The sequence below is a fragment of the Capra hircus genome, chromosome 15 (genome assembly GCF_001704415.2).
Source record: "Capra hircus breed San Clemente chromosome 15, ASM170441v1, whole genome shotgun sequence".
NCBI lineage: Eukaryota > Metazoa > Chordata > Mammalia > Artiodactyla > Bovidae > Capra > Capra hircus.
Window position 1 is genome coordinate 1,351,440 of NC_030822.1, and position 27,892 is coordinate 1,379,331.

The window sequence follows — 27,892 nt, forward strand, 5'->3', positions numbered from 1 at the left end:
CCCAGGAGAGGCCGCACCAGCTCCCTGAACCATCTCCCTTCTTGTTCAAGGAGGAAGGGTCCACACTGACAGCTCCAGCTTAGCTGTTTCTGTAGGAAACTACCACAACACACTTGGCAGCTCCTGGCTGGGCGTGCCGGGAGACGAGCATCTCACGCTCTGGAAAAGGCTGCTGCTTCTCATTGGCTCCTCGGGACTCTTCTCTGCGGAGACAGCTTTCCAGGTGAGGACTCACCTCAGCGGAGAGAATTGCTGCTCTCTGATACTCACCTCCTCCCTTTTCTTCCCACAAGAGGGTAGGAAAAATCAGATGCTCTTGTCGGTTTTAGACAGGAAGTGCCAAGCTTATTGATTGATATTTATGCCAAAGGGGAGGGAGCCTATTTGATTTGAGAAATAATGCATTGCCTCTACTGTGTATATGATGGACGTACTGTGCGGAAAAAAAGAAAACGACTTCTTGGAAGGACGAAGCCAGCTTTCCGTTCTGAGCAAATGAATAGAACGGAGGGGGTTTGGGAGTTGGCGGGTGAGTGGAGAGGTAGTAACACGTGCAGGAAGGATGCTGAGCCAGGCAGCATTCACCTGACACACCCACAGTGTCGAGGCATGACGCAGACGTGGTTCTGTTTACTCTTTTAGGAAACATTCTACAGGAGGTAGCTTGTTCCTTAGATAAAGGTTAACCAAGAAAGCAAAGTAGTCGCTTCAGAGTCAGAGAGGAAACAGGCAGAAGCACGGGGACTAGAATGCACGCTCGTTAATTCAGATCCCGTGAAAAAGAAAAATAACGTAAAATATTTTATCAATAATGTTATGGCCATAAAATGGCTTTTTTAGTGTTGTTTTAAGTTGAAATACAACTGCTTTACAACGTTGAGTTGCTTCCTGCTGTACAACAAAGCGAATCAGCTATCTGCAACATGTATCCCTTCCCTGGGCTTCCCTGGTGGCTCAGATGGTAAAGAATCTGCCTCCAATGCAGGAGTCCTGAGTTCAATCCCTGGGTTGGGAAGATGCCCTGGAGGAGGAAATGGCAACCCACTCCAGTACTCTTGCCTGGAGAATTCCTTGGACAGAGGAGCCTGGGGGGGCTGCAGTCCACCGGGTCCCAAACAGTGGGACACTAAGCCATGTTCACTCACACATGAGGTCCCCTCCCTCGTGAGGCTCCCCGCCCACCCCATGGCCCCCAGAAGTCATCAGCACTGATCTGAGCTCCCTGTTACACAGCTGCTTCCAGCTAGCCATCTAATTCACACATGGGCGAGTGTGCAGGTCAGTGCCACTCTCTCGGTTTGCATTAAGTGGCTTTTCCCGTCTTGTTTTCCCTTCTAAGTTTCTCTCTCTGCCTCCCTCCAGTTCTCATGTTATGTTGCATATTGACTGTGTCTAAGCAGAGATTTACACGGTGTAATCAAGGATCAGGTACTGTTTTGTGTTTTACATTTTCTCCTTTGATTTTAGGATTCTCCCGTGCGTGTCATAGTTATTATGTCAATGGCTCCTAGAATCGTAGTGTACTGAGATCATCGTTTACGTAACCTTCTCCGAGTGCTAGACATCAAGGACGTGCCCTGTTTGTTTCTATTTGTTAGTGTTTTATTTAACTAGAGTTTGCTTTCTTTGTTTAAATTGTTCAACATTTTGCAAATATTTCCAGTCACGATGGCTGGCTCTGAAGTGCTATTATTTTTCTGTGTGTTGGCTTTGACCTTTGCCAAAGCTGAAAGCTCATGATGACTGGGCAGTATTCTAGAGCCTCTTCAGTTTTCAATCTACTCATTAACAAGGCAACATGTTTTGCTGTTGCTGGTGAGGATGCTGGTACTTTCCACTGTGTGTATGTGTGCCTGCCTAACAGAACAGCCTCATATTAAATGGCTTGCAGTATTGTAACAACGTTCAGTTCTGTTCAGTTCAGTTGCTCAGTCGTGTCCGACTCTTTGCGACCCCATGAACTGCAGCACTCCAGGCCTCCCTGTCCATCACCAACTCCCGGAGTTCACTCAGACTCATGTCCATCGGGTTAGTGATGCCATCCAGCCATCTCATCCTCTGTCGTCCCCTTCTCCTTCTGCCCCCAATCCCTCCCAGCATCAGAGTCTTTTCCAGTGAGTTAACTCTTCACATGAGGTGGCCAAAGTACTGGAGTTTCAGCTTCAGCATCAGTCCTTCCAATGAACACCTAGGACTGGTCTCCTTTGGGATGGACTGGTTGGATCTCCTTGCAGTCCAAGAGACCCTCAAGAGTCTTCTCCAACACCACAGTTCAAAAGCATCAATTCTTCAGTGCTCAGTTTTCTTCACAGCCCAACTCTCACATCCATACATGACCACAGGAAAAACCATAGCCTTGACTACACGGACCTTAGTCGGCAAAGTAATGTCTCTGCTTTTCAGTATTCTGTCTAGGTTGGTCATAACTTTCCTTCCCAGGAGTAAGCGTCTTTTAATTTCATGGCTGCAGTCACCATCTGCAGTGATTTTGGAGCCCCAAAAAATAAAGTCTGACACTGTTTCCACTGTTTCCCCATCTATCTGCCATGAAGTGATGAAACCAGATGCCGTGATCTTCGTTTTCTGAATGTTGAGCTTGAAGCCAACTTTTTCACTCTCCTGTTTCACTTTCATCAAGAGGCTTTTGAGTTCCTCTTCACTTTCTGCCATAAGGGTGGTGTCATCCGCATATCTGAGGTTATTGATATTTCTCCCAGCAATCTTGATTCCAGCTTGTGTTTCTTCCAGCCCAGTGTTTCTCATGATGTACCCTGCATAGAAGTTAAATAAGCAGGGTGACAACATACAGCCTTGACATACTCCTTTTCCTATTTGGAACCAGTCTGTTGTTCCATGTGTGGTTCTAACTGTTGCTTCCTGACTTGCATATAGGTTTCTTAAGAGGCAATATTACAACTCTAGAAATTTGGCATCAAACTCATTTTGTCTCTTATAAGAGGCTTTCAGACAAAAAGTCACATTTGCCTCCTGGAATGCTGGACTTCTACTTGATGCTGGGAAGGATTGAAGGCAAAAGGAGAAGGCCGCAGAGGAGGAGATGGTTAGATAGCATCACTGACTCAATGCAGATGAATTTGAGCAAACTCTGGGAGATAGTGGAGGACAGAGGAGCCTGGTGTGTTGCAGTCCATGGGGTCTCAAAGGGTTGGACACCACCTAGTGGCTGAGCAACAACAAATCCTGGGGTCAGAAAGATGATATAAATGCCTAGAGACATTTTTGTTTCTCACAACTAAGAGTGGAAGTGTTACTATTGAGAGCTAGTTAATAGAGTCTAGTGATGTTATTTTATTATACGTTCTGTGATGCATAGAATTGCCTCCCCCAACAAAGGCTTATCTAGACTGAAATATAAATAGTGCTAAATTTAGGGAACCCTGCTCTAAACTGAGCAAGAAGTTTTGAAAAAGAACATGAATTGCCAGGACTGTCAGTGATGAGTGAGGGAACACTACTGTAGATCCCACAGACATTTAACGGATGAGAAAACATAGATAACTTTGTGCAATAAATCCTACAGCTTAGATGAAATGGAAAAAAATTCCTCTAATGACTTAAATAAATAACCAGATGTGTCTGACTCTGTAACCGCATGGACTGTAGCCTGCCAGGCTCCTCTGTCCATGGGATTCTCCAGGCAAGAATACTGGAGTGGGTTGCCATTCCTTTCTCCAGAGGATCTTCTCGACCCATGGGTCAAACGTGGGTCTCCTGCATTGCAAGCAGATTCTTCACTGTCTGAGCCACCAGAGAAGACCCTGCTAAATAACCAGAAGTTACCTCAAAAATCAGAAAAGCCATATATTTACAAAGGAAATTGAATTTGTAGTTAAAACATTTCCACAGAGAAGTTTAATTGTAAATAAAAATATTTCCAAATCCAGATGGCTTCACTGTTGAAATCAACAAATACTTGAAGAAGAAATATCAATTCTCTTAAGAAAATAGAGGAGGAGGAAACTCTTTCCCAATTTGTATTTTCTGAACATAAATGTTATATCAAAACAGATAAAAACTTTACTAGAAAATAAGAATATAGATCAATATGGATCAATCATTCACAAACATAGGTGCAAAAATCCTTTAAAATAATATAAAATTGATCCAACAATATATAAAAATAATACCTTATGAATAATGGATTTATATCAAAAATATATTATCATTTAGCATTCAAAAATAATAATTAAAATTCAACATGTCAACAAGAAAAAAATCATATAATTATCCCAATAGATGTATTAAGAATGGCTAACAAATATCAACATTGATTTATGATTTTTAAGAAAACCTCTTAAAGAGCAACTTTTTCAACATGACAAAGGTGATCGATGAAAAATTAACAGCTAAACTTAAGTAATAAAATAAATACTTTTCCCTAATATCAAGAAGAATGCTCATATAGCACCTCCTATAAAACATTTTCCTGCAAGTTCTAAGCGGTACAATAAGAAAAGAAAAGGAACAAGACACATACAGATGGAAGAAATAAAATTATCTTCATTTGCAAAAAAATGTGATCACATATATAGAAAATTTTAATTGCAAAAATACACAACTACTGAGGGCAATAGTGGGGAAGATAAGTTTTCATTCCAGTGCCAAAGAAGGGCGATGCCAAAGAGTGCTCCAACTGCCAAAGACTGTACAATTGCACTCACCTCACATGCTAGAAGGTAATGCTCAAAATCCTTCAAGCTAGTCTTCAGCAGTACGTGAACCCAGAGTCTCCAGATGTACAGCCGGGTTTAGGAAAGGCAGAGGAACCAGTATCAAACTGCCAGCACTGGTAGGATCACAGAGAAGGCAAGGCAGTCCCAGAAGAACACGCACTTCTGCTTCACCGCTTACGCTAAAGGTTTTCACTGTGTGGATCAAAACAATCTGTGGAAAAGACTTCAGGAAATGGGAGTGTCAGACCACCTTACTTATCTCCTGAGAAACCTGTGTGAGAGTCAAGAAGCAACAGTTAGAACCACACATGGAACCAATGACTGGTTCAGAATTGGAAAAGGAGTACGTCAAGGCTGTATGTTGTCACCTTGCTCAATTAACTTCTGTGCAGAGTAGATTGCGCAAAATGCCAGGCTGGATGAATCACAAGCTGGAATCAAGATTGCTGGGAGAAATATCAATAACCTCAGATAGGCAGATGGTATCAATTTAACGGATGAAAGCAAAGAGAGACTAAAGAGTTATTGAATGAGGGTGAAAGAGGAGAGTGAAAAAGCTGGCTTAAAACTCAGCATTTAAAAAATGAAGATCATGGCATCTGGTCCATCACTTCATGGTGTGAAGAAGGGGAAAAAGCAGAACATTGACAGATTCTCTTTTCTTGGGCTCCCAAATCACTGCAGATGGTGACTGCAGCCACGGAATTAAAAGACACTTGCTCCTTAGAAGGAAAGCTATAACAAACTCGACAGCATATTAAAAAAGCAAAGACATTTCTTTGCCAACAAATGTCCATAGAGTCAAAACTATGGTTTTCCCTGTAGTCATGTATGGATGTGAGAGTTGGACCATAAAAGAAAGCTGAGCACCACAGAACTGATGCTTTCGAACTGTGGTACTGAAAAAGACTCTTGAGTCCCTTGGACTGCAAGATCCAACCAGTCCATCCTAAAGAAAATCAACCCTGAATATTCATTGAAGGACTGATGCTGAAGCTCCAGTACTTTGGCCACCTAATGGGAAGAGCTGACTCACTGGAAAAGACCCTGATGCTGGGAAAGATTGAAGGCGGGAGGAAAAGGGGATGGCAGAGGATGAGATGGTTGGATGGCATCACTGACTCGATGGACATGGGTTTGGGTAAACTCCGGGAGATAGTGAAGGACAGGGGAGCCTGGCACTGCAGTCTATGTGGTAACAAAGAGTGGGACACAACTTAGCCATTGAACAACAAAACTAAAGGTAATAAGTTAACTCAATAAGGTCACACTACACAAAGCCAATATAGAAAAATTGCACTTCTATAAACAAGCAACAAATTTTTTAAAACTTCAAAATATCACTTAATTTACAGTTATATGTTTATTTATGTGCTAAGTCACTTTAGTTGTGTCCAACTCTTTGCGACCCCATGGACTGTAGCCCCCCAGATTTCTCTGTCCATGGGATTTTCCAGGCAAGAATACTGGAGTCAGTTGCCATTTCCTCCGCCAGGGCATCTTCCCGACCCAGGGATCTAATTGGTGTCTCTTAGTTCTCCTGAATTGGCAGGTGGGTTCTTTACCACTAGCGCCACCTGGGAATTGTTGTATTTATTTATAATGACATCCAAAGGAGGGAATGAATGGGGATAAGTTTAACAGAAGATAGGCAAAAACTAAAATACTTTGCTAAAAAATTTAAAGAAGACTTACAATAATGAAGAGATACATCACATTCATAGACTAAAATATTCAATATTTTTCAGATATTACTTCTTATATAACTAAACTACAGATTCACTGCAATCTCAACATAAATGTCAGAAAATTTTTAATAAAAATTCACAAGATTATTACAAAATTTAAACAGAACTGCAAAAAACCTAAGCAAAAAGCATCTAAAAAAGTTGGTGGACCCACACTATCAGATTTCAAGGCTTAGTATAAAGCCACAGTACTCAAAAACAGTAGTAAAAAAAAAATCATAAGAATAGATATATAGAGCAATTAAACTAATAGAAACTTGAGAGATGCAATGCATACATATAAACTCAATTGCTTTTCAATAATTGCATCAAAGCAGCTCAAAAGAGAAAGGACAGTCCTTGCAGTAACTAGTAACTAAATAACCAGTTTCTGCTCCAGGAGACAGTGAAGGGCAGGGAAGCCTGGCGTGCTGCAGTCCATAGGTTTCCAAAGAGTTGGCACACGAGTTAGCAACTGATCAACAACAAATCTACCCTGGGGGAAAGAATATCGACTCTTACGTCATACCACTTGCAAAAAGTTCACTTGAAATTTCCGTAGACCCAAATATAGGGACTGAACCTATAAGATTTCTGAAAGAAAATATAAGAGGAGAAATTCACAATTGTAGAACAGCAAGACACGGAAACGATCTAGATACCTCTCCCTCTCGCAAGGCAGTTACTCTAGGCAAATGTATCCTCCCTGTTACCTTCTAAAACTCAGGTAACGCTGTGTGGATCTTTTCCTGTTGGTTCGGCACCTTCTCATTCCTCGATATTTCTTGGTCCTCACCAGGCTAAGGTACCTGCCAAGATGCTCCACTTACAAGGCCCACAGATGCTGCAGATGCTAGAAAAATCCTTGAGGAAGAGCATCCCTGAATCCTTAAAGGTGAGCTTGGGACTTTCTTAGGGAAGCAGAGGGCTGCATTCTTAGGGAACCAAAGAGGTCAGGAAGAGAATGAGCTCTTACCGAGTGCTCTTTCTGTGGTAAGAACTCACTCACACCGCATCTCACGTAGTTCACACCGTCTCTTGGCAAGGGAAGTGTATTACACTCATGTCCTGGAAGAGGGAAGCGTTCTCAGTTATATGACTTGCGCAATAATTTTAAGTTACAAAAACACTACCCTCTGAGGACTCAAAAATATTTCCTTGAATTCTCTTTCAAAGATTGATCTAAATACATACTAATTTTTAAACATCTGTGCCTGAGGTGAAGTTAACCACCATGTATCTTCTTGGAATATTAAACAGGTCAAATCTTACTTCCTTGAAATCCAAGTGTGCATGGAAGAGATTTAGAAACAATTATCTCCTATTCATTACTTTAAGGCAATGGTATTTGTTACAGAATGGCTGGATTTATGCAGATTTATTTATATTTTCACTTTTAACATTCAGAGGATTGATGAAAGGAGGAAAATGCTTTTTCTTTCATTTTTTTCTTTTTCTTTTTTGTCTGAATGACTTGTCAGATCTCAGTTCCCTAACTAGAGATTGAATCCAGGTCCTCAACAGAGAAAGCATATGAGTCCTAACTATGGACCACCAGGGAATTCCCTGAACTGCTTTTAAGAGCTGCTTTCACATCTAAAGATAGAAGTTTAATCACAGAACCGCTGCCAGCACCAGCGGCAGCCAGAGGGGCCTCAAGGCCAGAACAACGGCAGCGTGGTCGTCAGTGGCAACGGAAAGCACGTCCAGCCCTCACTTCACCGCAGCTGCCGGACTTATCTGTGGACTCATGTCAGCCTCGAAACTCCCGTAGGAGGGGCAGTCAGTCTTCTCCCTGTATTGTGGAAGATGGATCTAAGGCCAGGAAAACTTACTAACTTTCCCCCCTGGTTACTCCTGGGGCCAGAAATATAATCCATTTATTCCCTTTCAACTCTCCAGAGCCTGAAAGTGAACGTGAAGTCGCTCTGTCGTGTCCGACTCTTTGCAATGCCACGGACTGTAGCCCACCAGGCTCCTCTGTCCATGGGATTTTCCAGGCAATAGTCCTGGAGTGGATTGCCATTTCCTTCTCCAGGGGATCTTCCCAACCCAGGGATTGAACCCAGGTCTCCCGCACTGTAGACAGCCGCTTCACCGTCTGAGCCACCAGGGAAGTCCCAGAGCCTACCTGTATGTTTTGAGCAAAACAGGCCCTCAACTTCAGATCCTATTAAAAGAATAAACTGAATCTCTCATACATCACTGCTTGGAATGTGAGATGGTACAGCCCCTCTTAAAAACCATTTGTAAGTGTCTAACCAATCGTGCAACCAGCGCACAGCCAGCGACGACAACTTTGAGCATTTGCCCTAGAGAAATGCAAGTTTATGTTCACACAGAACTATGTACCCTAATGTCTATAACAATCTGATCCATGATAGTCAAAAGCTGGAAACAACTCACATGTCCTCCCATAGCTGAGTGGCTAAATGAACTGTGGTACATCCATACTATGATGCTGCTGCTGCTGCTAAGTCGCTTCAGTCGTGTCTGACTCTGTGCGACCCCATAGACAGCAGCCCACCAGGCTCCCCCGTCCCTGGGATTCTCTAGGCAAGAACACTGGAGTGGGTTGCCATTTCCTTCTCCAATGCATGAAAGTGAAAAGTCAAAGTGAAGTCACTCAGTCATGTCCGACTCTTCACGACCCCATGGAATGCAGCCTACCAGGCTCCTCCGTCCATGGGATTTTCCAGGCAAGAGTACTATGGGATACTATTAAATGATAAAGAAGAAATGACCTACGGATACCTGCAACAATTTGGATGAATCCTCAGAAAACTACTGAAGAAGGCAATGGCACCCCACTTCAGTACTCTGGCCTGGAAAATCCCATGGACAGAGGAGCCTGGTGGGCATGGGGTCACAAAGATTCAGACATGACTGAAGGGATTTAGCATGTACACACATACGTGAACAGATGTAAATCTGTTAAAGATCTTATTAAATTCTATAATGGGAGAGTTCATGATTTCTGTTCATAAATTCCATTGGTTTGCATATCTTCTATGTGAATATTTTTAAAAGATATATTTATTGGGGGAAAACTTAGAATCTCACCAGTGGTCTGCTGAAGTTCTTACTAGGTACCTTCCAATTAAAAAATTCCATTATGTCATAAAAATAAACCTTGTCCTATGCAAATGGCAACCCACTCCAGTGTTCTTGCCTGGAGAATCCCAGGGACAGGGGAGCCTGGTGGGCTGTCGTCTCTGGGGTCGCACAGAGTCGGACACGACTGAAGCGATGCAGCAGCAGCAGCAGCCGCAGCAGCAGCCGCAGCCGCAGCAGCAGCCGCAGCAGGAACTGCACTTTGCCATCTCTTCCTAATGAGATCATCCTCTCACTTTCTTGTAATACTGCAGGTTTATGGGACCACCTTCCACATAAACCAGGGAAACCCTTTCAAGCTAAAGGCTCTGGTGGACAAGTGGCCTGATTTTAACACAGTGGTTATCCGCCCTCAGGAGCAGGTAAGGGGCCAGATGTGGAATGAATAGGTATTTATGTTCATATTCGCTATGTACTTTCCATGCACTTGGCAATATGGTAGACCCTGGGAATAGAGAAATAAACCGAGGTGACATAGTCAGCGTGTCCTTATCTTCAAAAAGTCCACAGCCTGGAGGAGATCATAGGTAAATCCATAGGGAAATGACAGCATGGTGTGAAATGGCTAGTTGCTCAGTCGTGTCCGACTCTTTGCGATCCTGTGGACTGTAGCCTGCCAGGCTCCTCTGTCCATGGAATTCTCCAGGCAAGAATACTGGAGTGGGCTGCCATTGCCTTCTTCAGGGGATCTTCCCAACCCAGGGATTGAACCCATGTCTCCTGCATTGCAGGTGGATTCTTTACTGTCTGAACCACTAGGGCCCCGTGGTGTGAAATGGGCAGAATCAAAACTACTGGTCCCGCTACTGCTTAGGACCAAACACTGTCATTTCTTGCATCCAGTTTGTGGGAATAGAGGCAACCAGTGGGAGGCTGTACTAAGGCAGAGTTATGTTGATGGTGTAGACAAGAGCTTGATCTTCTGTGAAAGGCATCAAAGAAGCATCTCCCAGGCTGGATTTCTACATGTAACAAATCAAGCCCATTTTAAACTCTTAACCTAAGGGGGAAAAATATTTCACACCTTGTGAAAACACCACTTTTGAAACCACACCAACGCATTCATGCTAACTCACAACTTCTCATTGTGATGGTCTCTTCCCATTGAGATGTTGCACCGTGATATCACCTACGATCATCAGTTAAGCAAATAAAACCAGGCAGCGGGGAGAAAAGCACGTGGTAGAGGCTGCAGGGAGGGGAATGATGCTTAGTAGAAATTTTACCGAAATTGGACGTTGAATATAAATAGGATTTTTTACATGGTGGCAGAGCAGAACTTCATTCAAAGCAGTTGCAAGAGATAAAGTCTGAAACAAGAGTGAATTAAGGAAAATTAAGGAGCAAATTACATAGTTGGAATTGTTGGTTACATATTGTATGATAATTTTTTAATTGGTGAAATTGAATAGTTGAGTTTATTTAATAGTTAAGTTTATTAAAAAATAAAATGTATAATTATATTCTAAAATATCACGTAAAATTGTAATGTAAATATGTTATCATTTAATATAACTTATATGGAAGTGAAATGGGTAATAAATATTCAAGAAACCAAATTAAATAACAATGTAAAATGAAGACTTTTAATTATTGATAGAAATCTGAGCTGCTTTCAGAAATACAGTGTTAAAAATAAGACTTTTCCAACTTGAAGAGCGATCATCGACATATAAGACTCTGTCAGATCTAAAGCGTTGCAGATTTGATGTACGCGTACAGTGCAGTGACTCCCTCCAAAACTTGAGGTAACACTCCCTCCTGTCTCATAATGACCATCCTATTTTTTAGCAAAAACATTCAAAACCTGCTCTCTCAGCAACCTTCACGTACCGTTAACCCTTGAAGAACATGGGTTGGAACTGCGCAAGTCCACCTAAATATTTTTTCCGCCAATAATTACATGCTTCAGTACTCTGCCGTCTGATGATGTTTGAATCTGTGGATGCAGAACAGCAGACGCAAAGGCTGGCTGTAAAGCTCTGTGCAGATTTTCAGCTGTGTGGAGAGCTGCTGTCCCTAACTCCTGCACTGGTCAATGCCCAACTGCATATAAAACAGCATCAGCTATAGTCCTCATTCTGTGCCTTTTATCCTCAGAACTTACTTGTCTTATAACTGGAAGTTTGTACCCTTTGACCAACATCTCCCCACTGCCCCCTCCTGGCGTCCCCAGCCTCTAGGAACCACCGTTCAACTCTGCTTCTATGATTCAGTGTTTTACAATCCCACACATAAAAGACATCACACACACTCTTCTCCCTCTGTCTGCCTTATTTCATGTAGCACAGTGCATGCAAGGCCTACCCCCGTGTCACAAACGGCAGGATTTGCTTCTTTCTCCGGGCTGACTGATATCCCAGTGTACAGACGAGCCGCGTGTTCTCTGTCCATTCATCCGTGTCTCCATGTCGTGGCTATTCAGCACGGAGCACAGGTGTCTCTTCCAGGTCCTGTTTCCATTTCCTCTGGATGCACACCCAGAATGGGATTCCATGTTCCTAGGACAGTTCTGTTTTAAATTTGGGGGAAAACCAGCATACCATTTCTATAGTGGCTATACTAATTTACATTCCCACCAACAGTGCACGAGGGTTCCTTTTTCTCCAAACTGCCGCCCCCCGCCCCAATGCTTGTCATCTCTTGTCTTTTTGATGATAACCATTCTGCTGTGTCGGAGAAGGCAATGGCACCTCACTCCAGTACTCCTGCCTAGAAAATCCAATGGATGGAGGAGCCTGGTGGGCTGCAGTCCATGGGGTCGCTAAGAGTTGGACACGACGGAGCGACTTCACTTTCACTTTTCACTTTCATGCACTGGAGAAGGAAATGGCAACCCACTCCAGTGTTCTTGCCTGGAGAATCCCAGGGACATGGAAGCCTGGTGGGCTGCCGTCTGTGGGGTTGCACAGAGTCAGACACGACTGAAGTGACTCAGCAGCAGCAGCAGCATTCTGCTATGTATGTGGTCTTGACTTGCATTTACCTGCTAATTAGTGATATAGAGCACTTTTTCATGTATCTGCTGGCCGTTTGTATATCTTCTTTGGAAAAATGTCTATTCAATTCCTCTGCCTATTTTAAGAGGATTATTTGGAACTGTTCTGAGAACTGTTCCCATTTCGACATTTCTTATAAGGCATGCCTTTTGGTGATGAATTTCTTCAGTTTTTATTTGTTAGTGAAAGTCTCTCTTGTCTCTGAAGAACAAATTTGACGGGTAAAGTATTTTTGGTTGACAGTTTCTTTCTTTCCACACTTTAAATATATTGCCCTATTTTCTCCTGGCTTGCGAGGTCTCTGAGAAACCGACTAACAAATAGCCGCCTTAAGGGATTTTCAACAATATTATTCTAATGTATCTAAGTGAGGTCCTCTTTAAGTTGTCTGGTGACCTATTAGCTTCTCAAACTTGTATATCCGAATTTCTTCCAAGAATTGGGAAGTTCTCAGTCATTATTTCTTTAAATAAACTTTCTTCCCTCTTTCCCTCTCTTCTTCTTCTGGAAATTAATAAATTCACAAATTGGTTCTTTTGAGGTATCCTATAGATAAAGGGTTTCATGAAATTAATTTAGGTGTATTCAAGACATATGGACTTCCCTGGTGGCTCAGCTGGTAAAGAATCCACCTGCAATGCAGGAGACCTGGGTTTGATCCCTGGGTTGGGAAGATCCCCTGAAGAAGGGAAAGGCTACTGACTTCAGTAGTCTGGCCTGGAGAACTCCTTGGACTCGATAGTCCATGGGGTGGTAAAGAGTCAGACATGAGTGAATGGCTTTCACTTCACTTTCGTAGGTCACACAGGCTTTCCTCACTGTTTTTTATTCTTTTTCTTTTTGCTCTTCCAATTGGATAATTTCACCTGGTCTGACTCTGATTCTCTCTTCTGTTTGGTTTAGTTTGTTGCTGAAATTCTCTATTGAATTCTTCAGTATACTCCTACTATTCTTCACTTCCAAAATTTTTCTTTGGTTCTTTTTTATGTTTTCCATCTCTGAACGTCTCATTTGGTTCTTGTATTGTTGTCCTGATACTGTTAAATTATTTTACTGTGTTATCTTATAGCTCTCTGAGCATCTTTTGAAAAATTATTTTGAATTCTTTGTTAGGAAATTCCTGGGTATCCATTGCTTTGGAGCCAATTGCTGGGGTTTACTGTATTCTTTTGGTGGTTTCAAATTTCCCTGATTTTTTCAGTTCAGTTGCTCAGTTGTGTCCAACTCTTTGTGACCCCCATGGACTGAATCATGCCAGGCCTCCCTGTCCATCACCAATTCCTGGAGCTTGCTCAAACTCATGTCCATCGAGTTGGTGATGCCATCCAACCATCTCATCCTCTGCCATCCCTTTCTCCTCCCACCTTTTATCTTTCCCAGCACCAGGGTCTTTTCCAAGGAGTCAAATCTTCACATCGGGATCTTTATGAGCCCTATATCCTTGCATAGGTGCCTGAACTTTTGAAGAAACAATCTTCCATACGTTATGGACTGACTTTGGTAAGGGAACATTTTCTCGTGGGTAGGAGCTTCCCTGGTGGCTCAGATGGTAAAGAATCTGCCTGCAATGCAGGAGACTCGAGTTCCATCCCCTGGAGAAGGGAATGGCTACCCAGTCCAGTATTCTTGCCTGGGAAATCTCATGGACAGAAGAGATCTGGCTGTAGTCCACGGAGTCACAAAGAGTCGGACATGACTGAGTGACTTTCTGGGGCTCTCCAGCGTGTGCTGCGGCCCCAGGTCTAGTGGCGCAGGGCACTGAGTGCAGGGGCTGTGGGGGAACTGTCTCCAGGGCTCGGGAGTGATGGCTTTTCCATTCAGGCTACTGGGATCCACGCTGACAACTGTGTGATCCTTAGTGAGCATTTCGGGGGGTCAAAGGTGGCTTCAAGGCTTTCGGGGTCCTCAGTGACGCCTCCAAGGCCAGTGGCTACAGGCCAGGGCAGGTGTGGTCATGGCTGCCGTTGGTGGTGTGTTCAGACACAGCTGTGGGGGCCAGCAGCAGACTCTTGGGTAGTGGCTGGGCCATTTGCAGACAGACACGCTATGGCGGGAGCCCCGGCAGGCAGCAGGGCCAGGACCAGCTCAGGCGCACTGGCAGCTGTGGGGGCCTAGCTGTTGGCACTCAATACAGTGTCTTGCCACGAGGGCGCAGCAATTGGAGACTGGGGATGGAGGCATGCAGGCGGCAGCTGGGGGGGCAGCTGCAGGTCAGTGCTGGGGTGCAGGCCCGATGCAGGCCCACAGACAGCCGTGGGGACCCTCGCTATCGGTGGACTCTCTCGTGACTGCAGTCCGTCTCTTACTGTCAAACTGCAGTGGAGGCCAGTGACAGTCACCTGCTGAGTGGCACGCAAGCACACAGCTGCAGGGGCCAGCCCCCAGCGTGCGCTCGGTGGCGGATGTCGGCTTGCATTGGTGCAGCTGCAGAGCTGCCTGTGGGCTCAGTGACCTGGTTCCGGTAGGAGCTGGTCGGGGAAGGTGGGAGAAGGGTCTCGGGTGGCTGACACAGATCATGTGAATACTGGTGGCGCAAAATTTGATGATGTCTGCAGGTGGTCCAAAGCTGACTGTTGATTTCTGCAGGGGCAAAAACTGCTGGGTTTTCCTGCAGAGCAGGTCAGGGTGAGCTGTGACTCACCCCCAGCACACGGCTGCTGCCGGTAGCCTTGCATTTCTCTCTTGTTTCTAACCACCTCTATTCATCTCAGGTTGGCCAGTCTGGGTGGGATGAAACTGGAGTGGGACCTTGGTGTGGTGCTCTAGAAGGCTGGGGAAGCTGCTCCTTCATCCTCTGCTCCCTCTCTTGGTGAGAGAGAGAGCTCTTTCTAGCTGGCGAGTTCCCTCTTGGCACTGGGCAATGCTGGCTTGGTGAATGCGATGATGCAGGCGAAATGCGACTGTCTTTCTTCTCTTTGGGGGCAGCTAGTCTCAATTTTTTAATTCTCCTGTGTTGCTGGACTCCAGGGCTCTCTCATAGCCTTTTGTGTGTGTGTGGGTAGCAGGCAAAATTGGTCTAATTATTGATCTGTCTAATTTTTGACCCTTGTGAGGGACAGAGTCTGGGGTCTCCTATACCAACATTTTTGGTGGCATTACTCTTAAAAATACAGTTTGCTCAGAAGTAACCCTTGCTGAACAGGAAGTGCAGTTGTGTGGCATATTTTCCAGCTATGGGGGAAAAAGCTTTCTGATTCTGCACGAGGTAAAGGAAGTTTCTCCTCTTATCTATTCCTTTATCCTCCTGTGTCAGTTTTAATAATTTCTCTAGATATACTTAAATGAGTATGCTTGTTTACTGATGGGATTGTTGTTGGTTTTACAACAGCATGATTTTTGTATTTTGGCCGTTCTGTGCAGCATGTGGGATCTTAGTTCCCCGACCAGGGATGGAACGCGTGTCCCCCAGCCCAACCCGTGCTTCCTGCAGTGGAAGCATGGAGTCTTAACCAGACCACCAGGGAAGCCCTTGAATATTTTTTAAAGAAAGCAAGTCGATTTCATCATCTTTTCTTGGTTTCACACTGTATGGAAGAATCGTGTGACCTGTTGCCTGTCTCTGTTTCAATAAAGACATGTTCATAGCCCACATAATCTAAACATCTTTGTCCTAAAGCAGGGTGTATTCTTTTGGCCAAATATTTTGCTTCTCAATTGTTATTTTACTGAACTGGTAGAACTGGGTAAATCGCAGTCCCAAGTCTGGCCATAGCTGCTAGCTTGGGTTTTGCTGTTTATTGACCACACTTATGGAAGTGGATTGGGCAACACACAGAAGCCTCAGGGTTCTCGAGAGCAGCAGGAAACAGCAAGATTCAGCGGTCAGTCGCTTTTCAAGCTTCTTCATGCATGTCATGGAGGGGTGGAAAGTAATTTTAAACAGATTATTTTTGTTAGGTTTGAAAATTTAGAGCAATAACTGAGTTGGAAGTAATTTTGTTCAGGACATTTTTCATTATTAATTGAATAAGGGAGTTCTTAACTTGATCTCATAATGTAAATAATCCTTCAATAAAATCAATACAACAAAAAATGCTAATATTTTAGTATTTTTAAAATATCATAATAGAACACTGAGAACTAGTATGGCAATCAGTACACAGATGCATTTTGGTTGATTCTACTTTCCTGACCCAAACAGGAGATGACAGATGACCTTGATCACTACACCAATACTTATCAAGTCTACTCCAAGGACCCAAAGAAATGTCAGGAATTCCTTGGCTCACCAGAAGTCATCAACTGGAAGCAACATCTGCAGATTCAAAGTAAGTGGCCAGGATGTGGGCGGGCTGCCGGACTCTCCCGTGTCAGGATCTGCAGGGTCCCTTTTCCTCTGGAGTGGCACCTCTGTATCCCCTATAGCAGGCTTCCTGGGGTCTCAGAAGGTAAAGAATCTGCCTGCAATGCAGGAGACCTGGGTGTGATCACTGGATCGGGAAGATCCCCTGGAGCAGGAAATGACAACCCACTCGTGTTCTTCCTGGACAGTTCCAGGGACAGAGGAGTCTAGTGGGCTACAGTCCATGGGGTCACAAGAGTCTGACACGACTGAGTGACTAACACTCACACATACTCTCTCTCTCACACACACACACACACATGCCTTCTAGATCTTTACTGCAATCCCAGACACTCAGCCGGCCGTGCCATCAGCACCTCCATAGCTGCCAGTTCACAGAGCTCTTAGGGAGCTTCCCGGGTGGAGACCGGCAGCCATGCCCCTATGAGCGCACGGCAGGGAGAGGCTAAGAAAGGGGCAGGCCACTCCAGACTGGCGGGGCAAGATAATGAGCAGGAGAACTCACCTCCAGGCTTGTCCTGGGAGACTGCAGGACAGGGGATCCCCTCATCTGCCTGCCAAAATCTTAAAAAAAGTATATAGTGGCCTTATCTGGATTTAGTCACGTGCCCAGTCCAGATATGTGAACACCACATTTCTGTCTCAAGGCTGTGTCCTTGGAGCAGTTTCTGGAAGGCAAGTGGAACACCCCTTCCAAGGACAGGGGATAGAGGGGGAAGCCTCCAGTTGCCTCCAGAGTTAAGGGCGACGTGTCTTCTTGATGACCTCCTCCAACAATAGTGAATTAGAACTTAAAGACTGCCAGGTATGGGGTTTACACAGGAAATCATGAGCAATAGAATTTCTTAATAGTTAAAAGTTCACGGCTACCTGATTCTACTCATTGGAATTAAGACCTGAAGCTGGGAAAGACTGAAGGCAAAAGAAGACAGTGGCAGAGGATGAAATGGTTAGAAAGCACCACCAACTCAATGGACATGGATGTGATCAAACTCTGGCAGATAGTGGAGGACAGAGAAGCCTGGCGTGCTACAGCCCACGGGTCGTAAAGAGTCAGACACGACTTAGCGACTGAACAACAGCAAAAATTCATGGTTTATTCCAGGATCGATGATACGGGAGCAGAACTCCCGTCTGCCTCACCTCCAGGAGTCTATCTCATCCTTACTACAGAGGGGGAGTTTAGTGACCATGAATATGTTTGGGAATTCCTGGCAGTCAGTGGTTAGGACTCTGCTCTCACTGCCAGGGACCCAGGTTCGATCCCTGGTGAGGGAATTAAGATCCCACAAGCCTTATAGTGTAGCCGAAAAAATAAAAAAATGTGTTCTCTGGAGTCAGACTAGCTGAAGTTGTGACCTTGTTAGGCCTGTTAGTAGTTGTGTGGTCTAAGACAAGGAACAACAGCTCTGTGGATCAGTCTTCTGATGAGTAAAAATAGCAATTATAATAGTACCCAAAACATAGGGGTATGTTTTGAAGATTAAGTGAGCTCTCGAATAAGAAATGCTTGGCACCAAGCCTGGTTTTATCAGTCGGGTTTTGAAACCACCCCAAAACAGTGACCGCAAAACACAATTGTTTATTAGCTCCCATGTCGTGGTTCAGCAGTTTGTACGAGACTCGGCTGGATGATTCTTCCGCTGGTCTCTGCTGGGGTCACCCATGAGACTGCAGTCAGCTGGGGGTTGTCCGTGAGCTGGCAGGACTAAGCTAGCCACAATCTGGAGGCCGGCTGTTAACGCCGGCTTCGTCTGTCCTGGCTGCTGGCTGTGCCGTGCAGTGGCCTGGGTGACGTATATACAGCAGTCACCCAAGGCTCTTAAGAGCAGAGAGAAAAGGCGAACTCCATCCACAGTCACTTTCCAAGCTTCTTCCGCATCACATTTGCTATCGCTCCCTTGGCCCAAACAAGTTTCACAGTCAATCCCAGAAGTCAGGTCAGCAGAAAAAAGTCCAGATAGTGAAGAAAAACCTGGGACCATTATAGCAGCAACCTACAGCATAGAATTGTTAAATAAATTCAACAAGTGTCGGTGATTATCTTTACCTCATCGCCTTTGATGAGCGTAACTGTGCTGTGACGTGTTCAGCAATTGTAGTGTCAGCCCGATTTTTATTTTTTTAATTGGAGTTTAGTGGCTTTATACTGCTGTGTCAGTTTCTGCTGCACAGCAAAGTGAATGGGCCATATGTATGCACACGCATCAGCCCTTCTTTGGATTTCCTTGCCGTTTAGATCACCACAGAGCACCGCGTACTTTGCTGCGCGCTGCGGTAGGCCCTCGTTAGTCATCTCTTCATATGTAGTACTGCATATGCGGCAATCCCCATCTCCCAGTTCACCCCGTCCTCCACTTTGACCCTTTGGAATCTATATGTCTGTTCTCTGCGTCTGTGTCTCTATTTCAGCTTTGCAAATGTATTTCTCTTAAATGTGAGAGTGACTTACTATTATCCCATAGACGTCTTTTCATGATGGAACGTGAGCTTTAATCATTCGAAACCCACAAACCTTGCAGTCACTGGATGGCTTTTTCCTGACGTTTAAATGAACAATGATATCTCATACGATTCTTCATTTCCTCCATCTAGGCTCACAGTCCAGCTTGGATGACGTGATAAAAAACCTTGCAGCTACTAAATCGGGCAAGGTCAAGCGAACACAGTGCTTTCTCTATATGACCTCTGAGGCCGGAAAGAAATTGGCTACTTCTCTGCTGGAGGCAAAAAGTGTATCAGTCAATGGTGATAAACACAAACCCAGGTAAGTCTGACAGAATCTGCTCTGGGGAATTCCCTGGCGGTCCAGCGGTTAGGACTCCGCACTTTCACTGCCTGCCAAGGTTTAGTCCCTCTGGTCTGAGAAGTAGTTAAGATCACACCCACAAGCCACATGGCAGGATAAAACAAAACCGAACCGAAAACGTCGTATCTGTTACTGCTGAAGTAGCCAGCGCATTAGTCTCTTAGGACAGTCACGAAAATGCACAATAGACTGGGGTGGATTCGAACAGCAGAAAGCTATCCTTCTGGTTGTGGAGGCCAGGATCCCAAGTCCAGGAGCTGGCAAGCCTGTGTTCCCTTCAAAGCCCCTAGGAGAGAATTCATCCTTGCTTCCTCCACATTCTGGTGGCTCTGGGCATGTCACTTTGATACTGACCAGGGTGCTTGGCCTTCTCCAAGCAACAGACATTGATTAGAAGCCTGACTAGAAATTCAAGCAGAGCTTCACAGATGCCCCTGCTGCAGCAGGGGGGGGGTGAAAACAAGCAACTGTTTCCCCTTGCTTGCTGAGGCTGGGGGGCTGGCTCCTTACATAGGGTGAGGGGAGCAGTGTGTCCAGGGGTCTGATGGGCAGCTCGAGCTCAAAAGACTCGACCGCCAAGTGGTTTTCAGGGAAGGAGCTTAAGACGGCATGAGCAGGAGGGCTGCAGAGGGCACGGTCACCTTGTGCGCGGCTCTCTGGTTGCCGCCATGAGAAGTTACAAGCAAAATCAGCCTCCTGGTTTTGACCAGGCTGGAGTCTATGTTCCTGCGGTCAGAAGCGCTCATCTGGAGGGGGTCTGCTTCCTGTAAAGAAGGCTTGGGAATGTGCATCAGGCCTTTATCTGTATGTCGCTTCCCTGATTCGGCTCTGTGGCCAGCCTCTAGTCTAAACTGTTAATAGTTTCTAAGTCAACAGCTATTCTGTTTCTATAGCTACAGATCCTAATCATTAACTCTTAAAAAATTTTTTTTTATTTTTAAAATTATGACAGTATGATGACATGTTTACAGGGGACTTGGAAAGTACAGAAGAAAGTTACCTATTGTTCCACTATATATTACAAGTGATTTTTTTAAGTAGATAAACTAAGATTTTTAGTTGGAGTTTCAACATCAAACTCTCAAAAATTAATAAATGAATTGACACAAAATTAGAAGGATGTAATAGACATGAAAATCACTATAAACCATTTCAACATAATTAAGATTTATACAACTTTCCACAGCAGCAGGGTACAAATTCTATTCAAGTTCCCATAGACTATAAATGAGGAGACAGTGGGATATATAACAAGGTGAAAAAGTTTCATGGTCTAAAGGTATGGAAATCACACGGGGCCTGTTCTCTTCTCACTGTGAAATTATGTTCAAAATCAACATCGAAAGAAATTTGAAAATAACCCACATGTTTTCAAATGCAATGGGACATTTACTGAGAGAGATCTTTGACTTAGCCATTGAAAGCCTCAAGAAGGTTAAAAGACTGAAAAAACACAGAGGGTGATTGCAGAGAAGAAAGCATTTAAATGAGAAATTAGTATCAATGTAAGAAATTAACATCAAGGACAATTTAAACCCCATGTAGTTAGAAGTTAAATGTCCACTTTTATATGATGAGTGTGTCTAAGAAACCATGACGAGGAAGGCTGGAAAATATTAGTGAAAGAATAAAAAGGGAATCTATCAGGATTCATTGCACGCAGCTGAAGCTACTCAATGCAGCTAAACACAATGTAGAATCTTGACTAAGGCGTGAAAATAAATAATAGACACCAGCATAAAATTTTCTAAAATTTGAGTAAAATCTATACTTTAATAATACTGTATTACATGTTAATCTCCTGTTGTTTTTTACAACATAATACCTATTTATATTTTCATACTTGAATTAGAAGTTTTTAGCCTCATTCAAAAGTTTTTAATAACAAAAGATAATAAGCTTTCTAGATTTTTAGCAATAATACTAGATGCCAGAATATATGAAACTATGTCAAAATTTTGAGTGAATATGAATTAGAAATCTAACATGCTATTCATACCTAGTCAAACAAATGGAACCAAAAACGTCAAAATATTTAAGCAAAATTTCATGTTTTCTAAACTCTGTATATCATGCTTAATATATGTATGTCTATATAGTACACAGAAGCTTTTCTACTGCACTCGGTGAAGGCTAGAGAAAGGACAGCAAAGAAGGAAATGGGGAAGTTGGAGACCATCAGCTGAATGAAATGGGATCACCGACTGCGAAACAGAAGAAAGTGAAACAAACTGCATAGAAGTGAAACACCGCCTAGGCCAGCTGTTTCTAAACATGGCAGCTCATTACAGTCACATCTGGAACTCTGGGCAGATTTGCGTTGTCCAAGAAATTCCAAGACAATTCTGATATGCAGCTGGATTTTAAAAAGTGATCACAAGTTTTTCTACTAAGTGGTAGTTTTAGTGATAGAGAAGTCTGTTACTTTCTGTTGACCGATCGTGATGCACTGGCATTAAAATGAGCACTAGCCACGTAATCACAGTAGTGAAAGGTGTTTATCAGTTTTCACAAGTAATAGCCAGACTGAAAATAAAAGATAATTACACTGGCAAGCCATAAGGGAAGCATGATTAATCTACCAGGGTAGAATAACTGCGTACAGTTTCGGGGGTTAAGTGGAGTGACGTGGTAAGTGGAAGTGAATCCAGCCGCATGTTTGCATGCATCCAGCCAACCTGGGTCTTTTTGTTGTTGCGTTTAATCTATTCACAGTTAATGCGATTATTGATATGGAGGACCCTATTGTCATTTTCTTAATTGTTTAAGTCTCTGCCTTCTCTTGGGCTTCCCGCCCAGAGAAGCTCCTTTAGCATCTGCTGTGAAGCTGTTTTGCTGGTGCTGAATTCTCTTAACTTTTGCTTGTCTGGAAAGCTTTTGATTTCTCCGTGAAATCTGAATGAGAGTCTGAATGAGTGAAATCTGAATGTTGGGTAGCATACTCTTGGTTGTAGGCTATTCCTATTCATCAATTTACATATATCATGCCATTCCCTTCTGGCTTGCGGAGTTTCTGTTGAGAAATCAGCTGATAACCTTATGGGAGTTCCCTTGTATGTTATTTGTCATTCTTTTCTCTTGTTGCTTTTAATACTTTATCTTTGTCTGTAATTTTTGTCAGCAGTTTGAGTACTATAGTGTGTTCAGTGTGTTCCTCCTTGGATTTAGCCTGCCTGGGGCTTGGTGCTTCCTGGACGTGGTTGACTATTCTTTTTCCCATATTAGAGGAGTTGTCGGCTATTATCTCTTCAAATATTTTCCCAGGTCCTTTATCTCTCTCTCTCTTCTCTTTCTAGGACCTCTATAATGCAAATGTTGGTGTGTTTAGTGCTGTCCCAGGGGACTCGGGCTATCTTAAATTTTTATTTTCACTCTTTTTTCCTGTATTCCATTTTACAGCAGTGATTCCGCCATTCTGTCTTCCAGGCCGCTTACCTGCTCTCCTGCCTCAGTTATTCTGCTCTTGGTTTCTCCCAGGGTACTGCTCCTCTCTGTCTGTGCTTTAGTTCGTCTAGGTCTCTTGTAAACACTTCTTGCATCTTCCCCTTCCCTTTCCCAAGAACGTGGGTCATCTGCACTGTCATTATTTTGAATTATTTTTCTGCAAGGCTGCCTATCTGCACTTCATTTAGTGATTTTCCTGGGGTTTCATCTTGTTCTTTCATCCGAGAGATAATTCTCCCCCGTTTCGTGCTGATTGACTCTCTGTGGTTGTGGCTTTGTTCTGGTGGCTGCAGGACTGACTGATCACTTCTTCTACACGCCCTCTGGTGGATGAGGCTGATGGGAGGTGGAAAAACCTAGATCTTCTGGCTCTCAGGAGAACTTCAGTCTGACTCTCAGCTGATGGGTGGGGCTGTGCATCCTCCCTATTCGCTGTTTAGCCTGGGATGAGCCAGTCCTGGGGTCTACGGGCTCCTGTTGCAGTCCAAACACTGAGAGGTGTCCAGCTATTTGCCACCCCATGGACTTCAGCACCCCAGGCTCCCCTTTCCTCATTATCTCCCAGAATTTGGTTAATTCATGTCCGAGTGATGCCATCCAACCATCTCATCCCTCTGTTGGCCCTTTCTCCTCCTGCCCTCAATATTTCCCGGCATCAGGGTATTTTCCAGTGAGTTGGCTCTTAACATCAAGTGGCCAAAGTATTGGAGCTTCAGCTTCAGTATCACTCCTTCCAATGAATAGTCAGGATTGATGTCCTTTAGAATTGACTGTTTTGATCTCTTTGCTGCCCAAGGGAGTCATTTCCAGCACCACAGCTCAAAAGCATCAACTCTTCAATACTCAGCCTTCTTTATGGTCTAACTCTCACATCTGTACATGACTACTGGAAAAACCATAGCTTTGATTATAGGCATCACTTTGTTGGCAAAGTGATGTCTTTGCTTTTTAATATGCTGTCTAGGTTGATCATAGCTTTTCTTCCAAGGAGCAAATGTCTTTTAATTTCATGGCTGCAGTCACCATCTGCAGTGATTTTAGAGCCCAAGAAAACAAAGTCAATCACTTTTTCCACTTTTCCCACGTCTATTTGCCATGAAGTGATGGGACCAGATGCCATAATCTTAGTTTTTTTTAACATTGAGCTTTAACCCAGCTTTTTCACTCTCCTCTTTCACGTTCATCAAGAGGCTCTTCAGTTCCTCTTCGCTTTCTGCCGTTGAGGTGGTGTCATCTGTGTATCTGAAGTTGTTGATATTTCTCCTGTCACTCTTGATTCCAGCTTGTGCTTCATCCAGCCTGGCATTCCACATGATGTACTCTACATACAACTTAAATAAGCAGGATGAAAATATATAGTCTTGACATACTCTTATTCCAACTTTGAACCAGTCTATTATTCCATGTTTGGTTCTAACTGTTCCTTATTGACCTGCATACAGGTTTCTCAGGAGGCAAGTAAGGTGATCTGGTATTCAGACATCTTTAAGAATTTTCCAGAGTTTGTTGTGATCCACACAGTCAAAAGCTTTAGTGTAGTCAATGAAGCAGATATATATGTTTTTCTGGAATTCTCTTGCTTTTTCTATGATCCAACAGATGTTGACCATTTGATTTCTGGTTCCTCTGCCTTTTCTCAATCCTGATTGTACATCTGGAAGTTCTTGGTTCACATACTGTTAGAGCCTAGCTTGAAGGATTTTGAACATTACCTTACTGGCATGTGAAATGAGTGCAATTCTGTGATAGTTTGAGCATTCTTTGGCATTGCCTTTCTTTGGGATTGGAATGAAAACTGACCTTTTCCAGTCCTGTGGCCACTGCTGAGTTTTCCAAATGTGCTGTCATATTGAGTGCAGCACTTTCTCAGCATCATCTTTTAGGATATTAGATAACTCAGTTGGAATTCCATCCCTTCCACTTGCTTTGTTCATAGTAATGCTTCCTAAGGCCCACTTGACTTTCTACTCCAAGACGTCTGGCTCTAGATGAGCGATCACACCTTTGTGTGGGTCATGAAGACCATTTTTGTATAATTCTGTGTATTCTTGCCAACTTTTGTTAATCTCTTCTGCTCCTGTCAGGTTCTTACAGTTTCTGTCCTTTATTGTGCCCGTCTTTGCTTGAAATGTTTCCTTTGTGTCTCCAATTTTATTGAAGAGATCCCTGGTCTTTCCCATTCTATTGTTTTCCTCTATTTCTTTGCACTGATCACTGATGAAGGCTTTCTTGTCTCTCCTTGCTCTTCTTTGGAGCTCTGCGTTCAGGTGGGTATATTTTCCCTTTTCTCTTTTGCCTTTTGCTTCTCTTTTCTCAGCTATTTGTAAGGCCTCCTCGGGTGACCATTTTGGTTTTTTCCATTTCTCTTTCTTGGGGATGGTTTTGATCACTGCCTCCTGTACAGTGTTACAAACCTCCGTCCATAGTTCTTCAGGCACTCTGTCTATCAGGTCTAATCCCTTGAATCTGTTTACCACTTTTGCTGTATAATCATAAGGGATTTAATTTATTTCATACCTAAATGGCCTACTGGTCTTCCCCACTTTCTTAAATTTAAGTCTGAATTTTGCAATAAGGAGTTCATGATCTGAGCCACAGTCAGCTCCTGGTCTTGTTTTTGCTGACTGTATAGAGCTTCTCCATCTTTGGCTGCAAAGTATATAATCTATGTGAGTTCGGTGTTGACCATCTGGTGATGTCCATGTGTAGAGTCTTCTCTTATGTTGTTGGAGAGGGTGTTTGCTGTGACCAGTGCGTTCTGTTGGCAAAACTCTGTTAGCCTTTGCCCTGCTTCATTCTGTGCTCCAAGGCTGAACTTGCCTATTACTCCAGGTAGCGCTTGACTTCCTACTTTTGCATTCCAGTCTCCTATAAAGAAAAGGACATCTCTTTTGGGTGTTAATTCTAGAAGGTCTTGTAGGTCTTCATAGAACCGTTCAGCTTCAGCTTCTTCAGCGTGGGCAGCCTATTTTTGGTGGGTTTCGGCGTCCTCCTGTCAATGGCGTTCAAAAGCTAGCTGCGATTTTGGCGCTCTTGCAGTAGGAGACGAGTGCTTGTCCTTCTATTCCTCCATCGGGATTTGATCTCTCCAGTAACTCTTTTAAAAAAAAGGTTTTATTAATTATTTGTTTTGGCTGTGCTGGGTCACTGCTGCTGGGCAGGTTTTCTCTCAGTGCGGTGACCGGGGGCTACTCTGTCGTCATAGTACACAGGCTTCTGTTTGTGCAGAGCGTGGCTCTAGGGTGTGTGGACTCAGTAGCTGCCCATGAGCTCTAGAGTGTGGGTTCCGTTCTTGTGGCACAAAGCCTTCACTGTTCCATGTACATGGGCTCTTCCAGGCCAGGGACCGAAACCCGTATCTCCTGCACCAGCAGGGGGATTCTCTACCCCTGAGCCACCAGGGGAGCCCCCTCGGCCATGAACCCTTGAGATAGTCTTTTGAGATTCTGGGCAAGCCTGGGAGGCTAAAGTAAAAGCCTTGACTTCAAAGGACAGGGACACAAGGCTTGTACACCGTTTTGATGTTATGGCTATTCTTTCCTTTAATTCCCAATAGCCACCCAAAGATGCTGACACTCTCAACCCTGGATCCTGCCCATGCTGTCTTGGTGAACAAGCTCTGGTATTTCGGTGGCAATGAAAGGAGCCGGAGGTTTATCGAGCGCTGTATCCAGACCTTCCCCAGCTCGTGCCTGCTGGGGCCCGAGGGGACCCCTGTGTCCTGGATGCTGATGGACCAGACGGGAGAGCTGCGGATGGCAGGCACCCTGCCTGAGTACCGGGCCCAGGGGCTCATCTCATACCTCTCTTGTGTCCACGTCCAGACTCTGGACAAGCTTGGCTTCCCCTTGTATTCCCACGTAGACAAGGCCAATCACATCATGCAAAGAGTATGCTCCAACATGCAGAGTATCCTCGTGCCCTGCGACTGGAACCAGTGGAACTATGTGCCTCTGTAAAGCGGCCCTGAACACAGAGAGCACTGAATGAATGCAGAATGTGGCTGGAGGAGCCGACAGAGAGAGAGAACCCAGTGTAATGAAGGGTGGTGAGGTGGCCTGAGCTCTGAGGGAGCAGCGATGGGTGGTGAACAGGACAGACTCAGTCTCTGTGCTCAAACACGTCCCAGAATTTCCTTGTTTCCTCAGCAGGAAACAGACCAGGCACCCAGCTGTCGGTGCCTGGATGCTTTCAGCATCCTTGTGATTCACACTTGGTCGCATGCTTTTCTATATTGGTCTTCCTGGGACTCCTAGCTCATTAACTCTTTCCAGTTTGCCAGAAGCGTTGTAATATTTTGCGGGGTTTATGATGATTTTCCCCCCTCTGGCTTTCTATGACTTTTTAATTGGCTGGAGAGTGGCCTGTCCTTTAAGTAGATCTTTGAAAACCCTCCTCTCTCAAGTCATTTCTTAAGCCTTATATTATAATCACATGAAATATGTTATACAAATACACTATGCATTTCTCTGTCTATCTATAAAGGTGTTGTTATTGTTTAGTCACTAAGTCGTATCTGACTCTTTTGTGACCCCATGGACTGAAGCCCTCCAGGTAGCTCTGTTCATGGGATTTCCCAGCAAGGATACTGGATTGGGTTACCACTGCCTTCTCCAGGGGATCTTCCCAACCCAGGGATCAAACCTGAGTCTCCTGCATTGAAAGTGGATTCTTTACCACTGAGCCACTGGAGAAGCCATTTACACACACACACACACACACACACACACACACACACACACACACACACTGCAGTATAGAAAATTAAAAGAGAACGATTGACTGGTATCAGTATCCTTTTT

The 27,892-nt window shown here is 44.1% G+C and overlaps 1 protein-coding gene across 1 annotated transcript; it reads left to right on the top strand.

Annotated features, from left to right (window-relative positions):
* On the top strand, window positions 1-27,595 carry LOC102175500 (glycine N-acyltransferase). Its single transcript, XM_005690294.3, has 6 exons — window positions 1-223; window positions 7,221-7,316; window positions 9,790-9,897; window positions 16,676-16,802; window positions 19,433-19,604; window positions 26,647-27,595. The coding sequence occupies exons 2-6, from the start codon at window positions 7,239-7,241 to the stop codon at window positions 27,047-27,049; spliced, it is 888 nt and encodes a 295-aa protein (XP_005690351.2). The 5' UTR covers window positions 1-223; window positions 7,221-7,238; the 3' UTR covers window positions 27,050-27,595.

What these genes read in the sequence shown, in the direction of transcription:
- LOC102175500 (XM_005690294.3), top strand. Translation starts at nt 7,239, where the DNA reads ATGCTCCACTTACAAGGCCCACAGATGCTGCAGATGCTAGAAAAATCC. An exon ending in GCATCCCTGAATCCTTAAAG is followed by an intron (nt 7,317 to 9,789) that starts GTGAGCTTGGGA and finishes GTAATACTGCAG; the next exon opens with GTTTATGGGACCACCTTCCA. An exon ending in GGTGATAAACACAAACCCAG is followed by an intron (nt 19,605 to 26,646) that starts GTAAGTCTGACA and finishes AATTCCCAATAG; the next exon opens with CCACCCAAAGATGCTGACAC.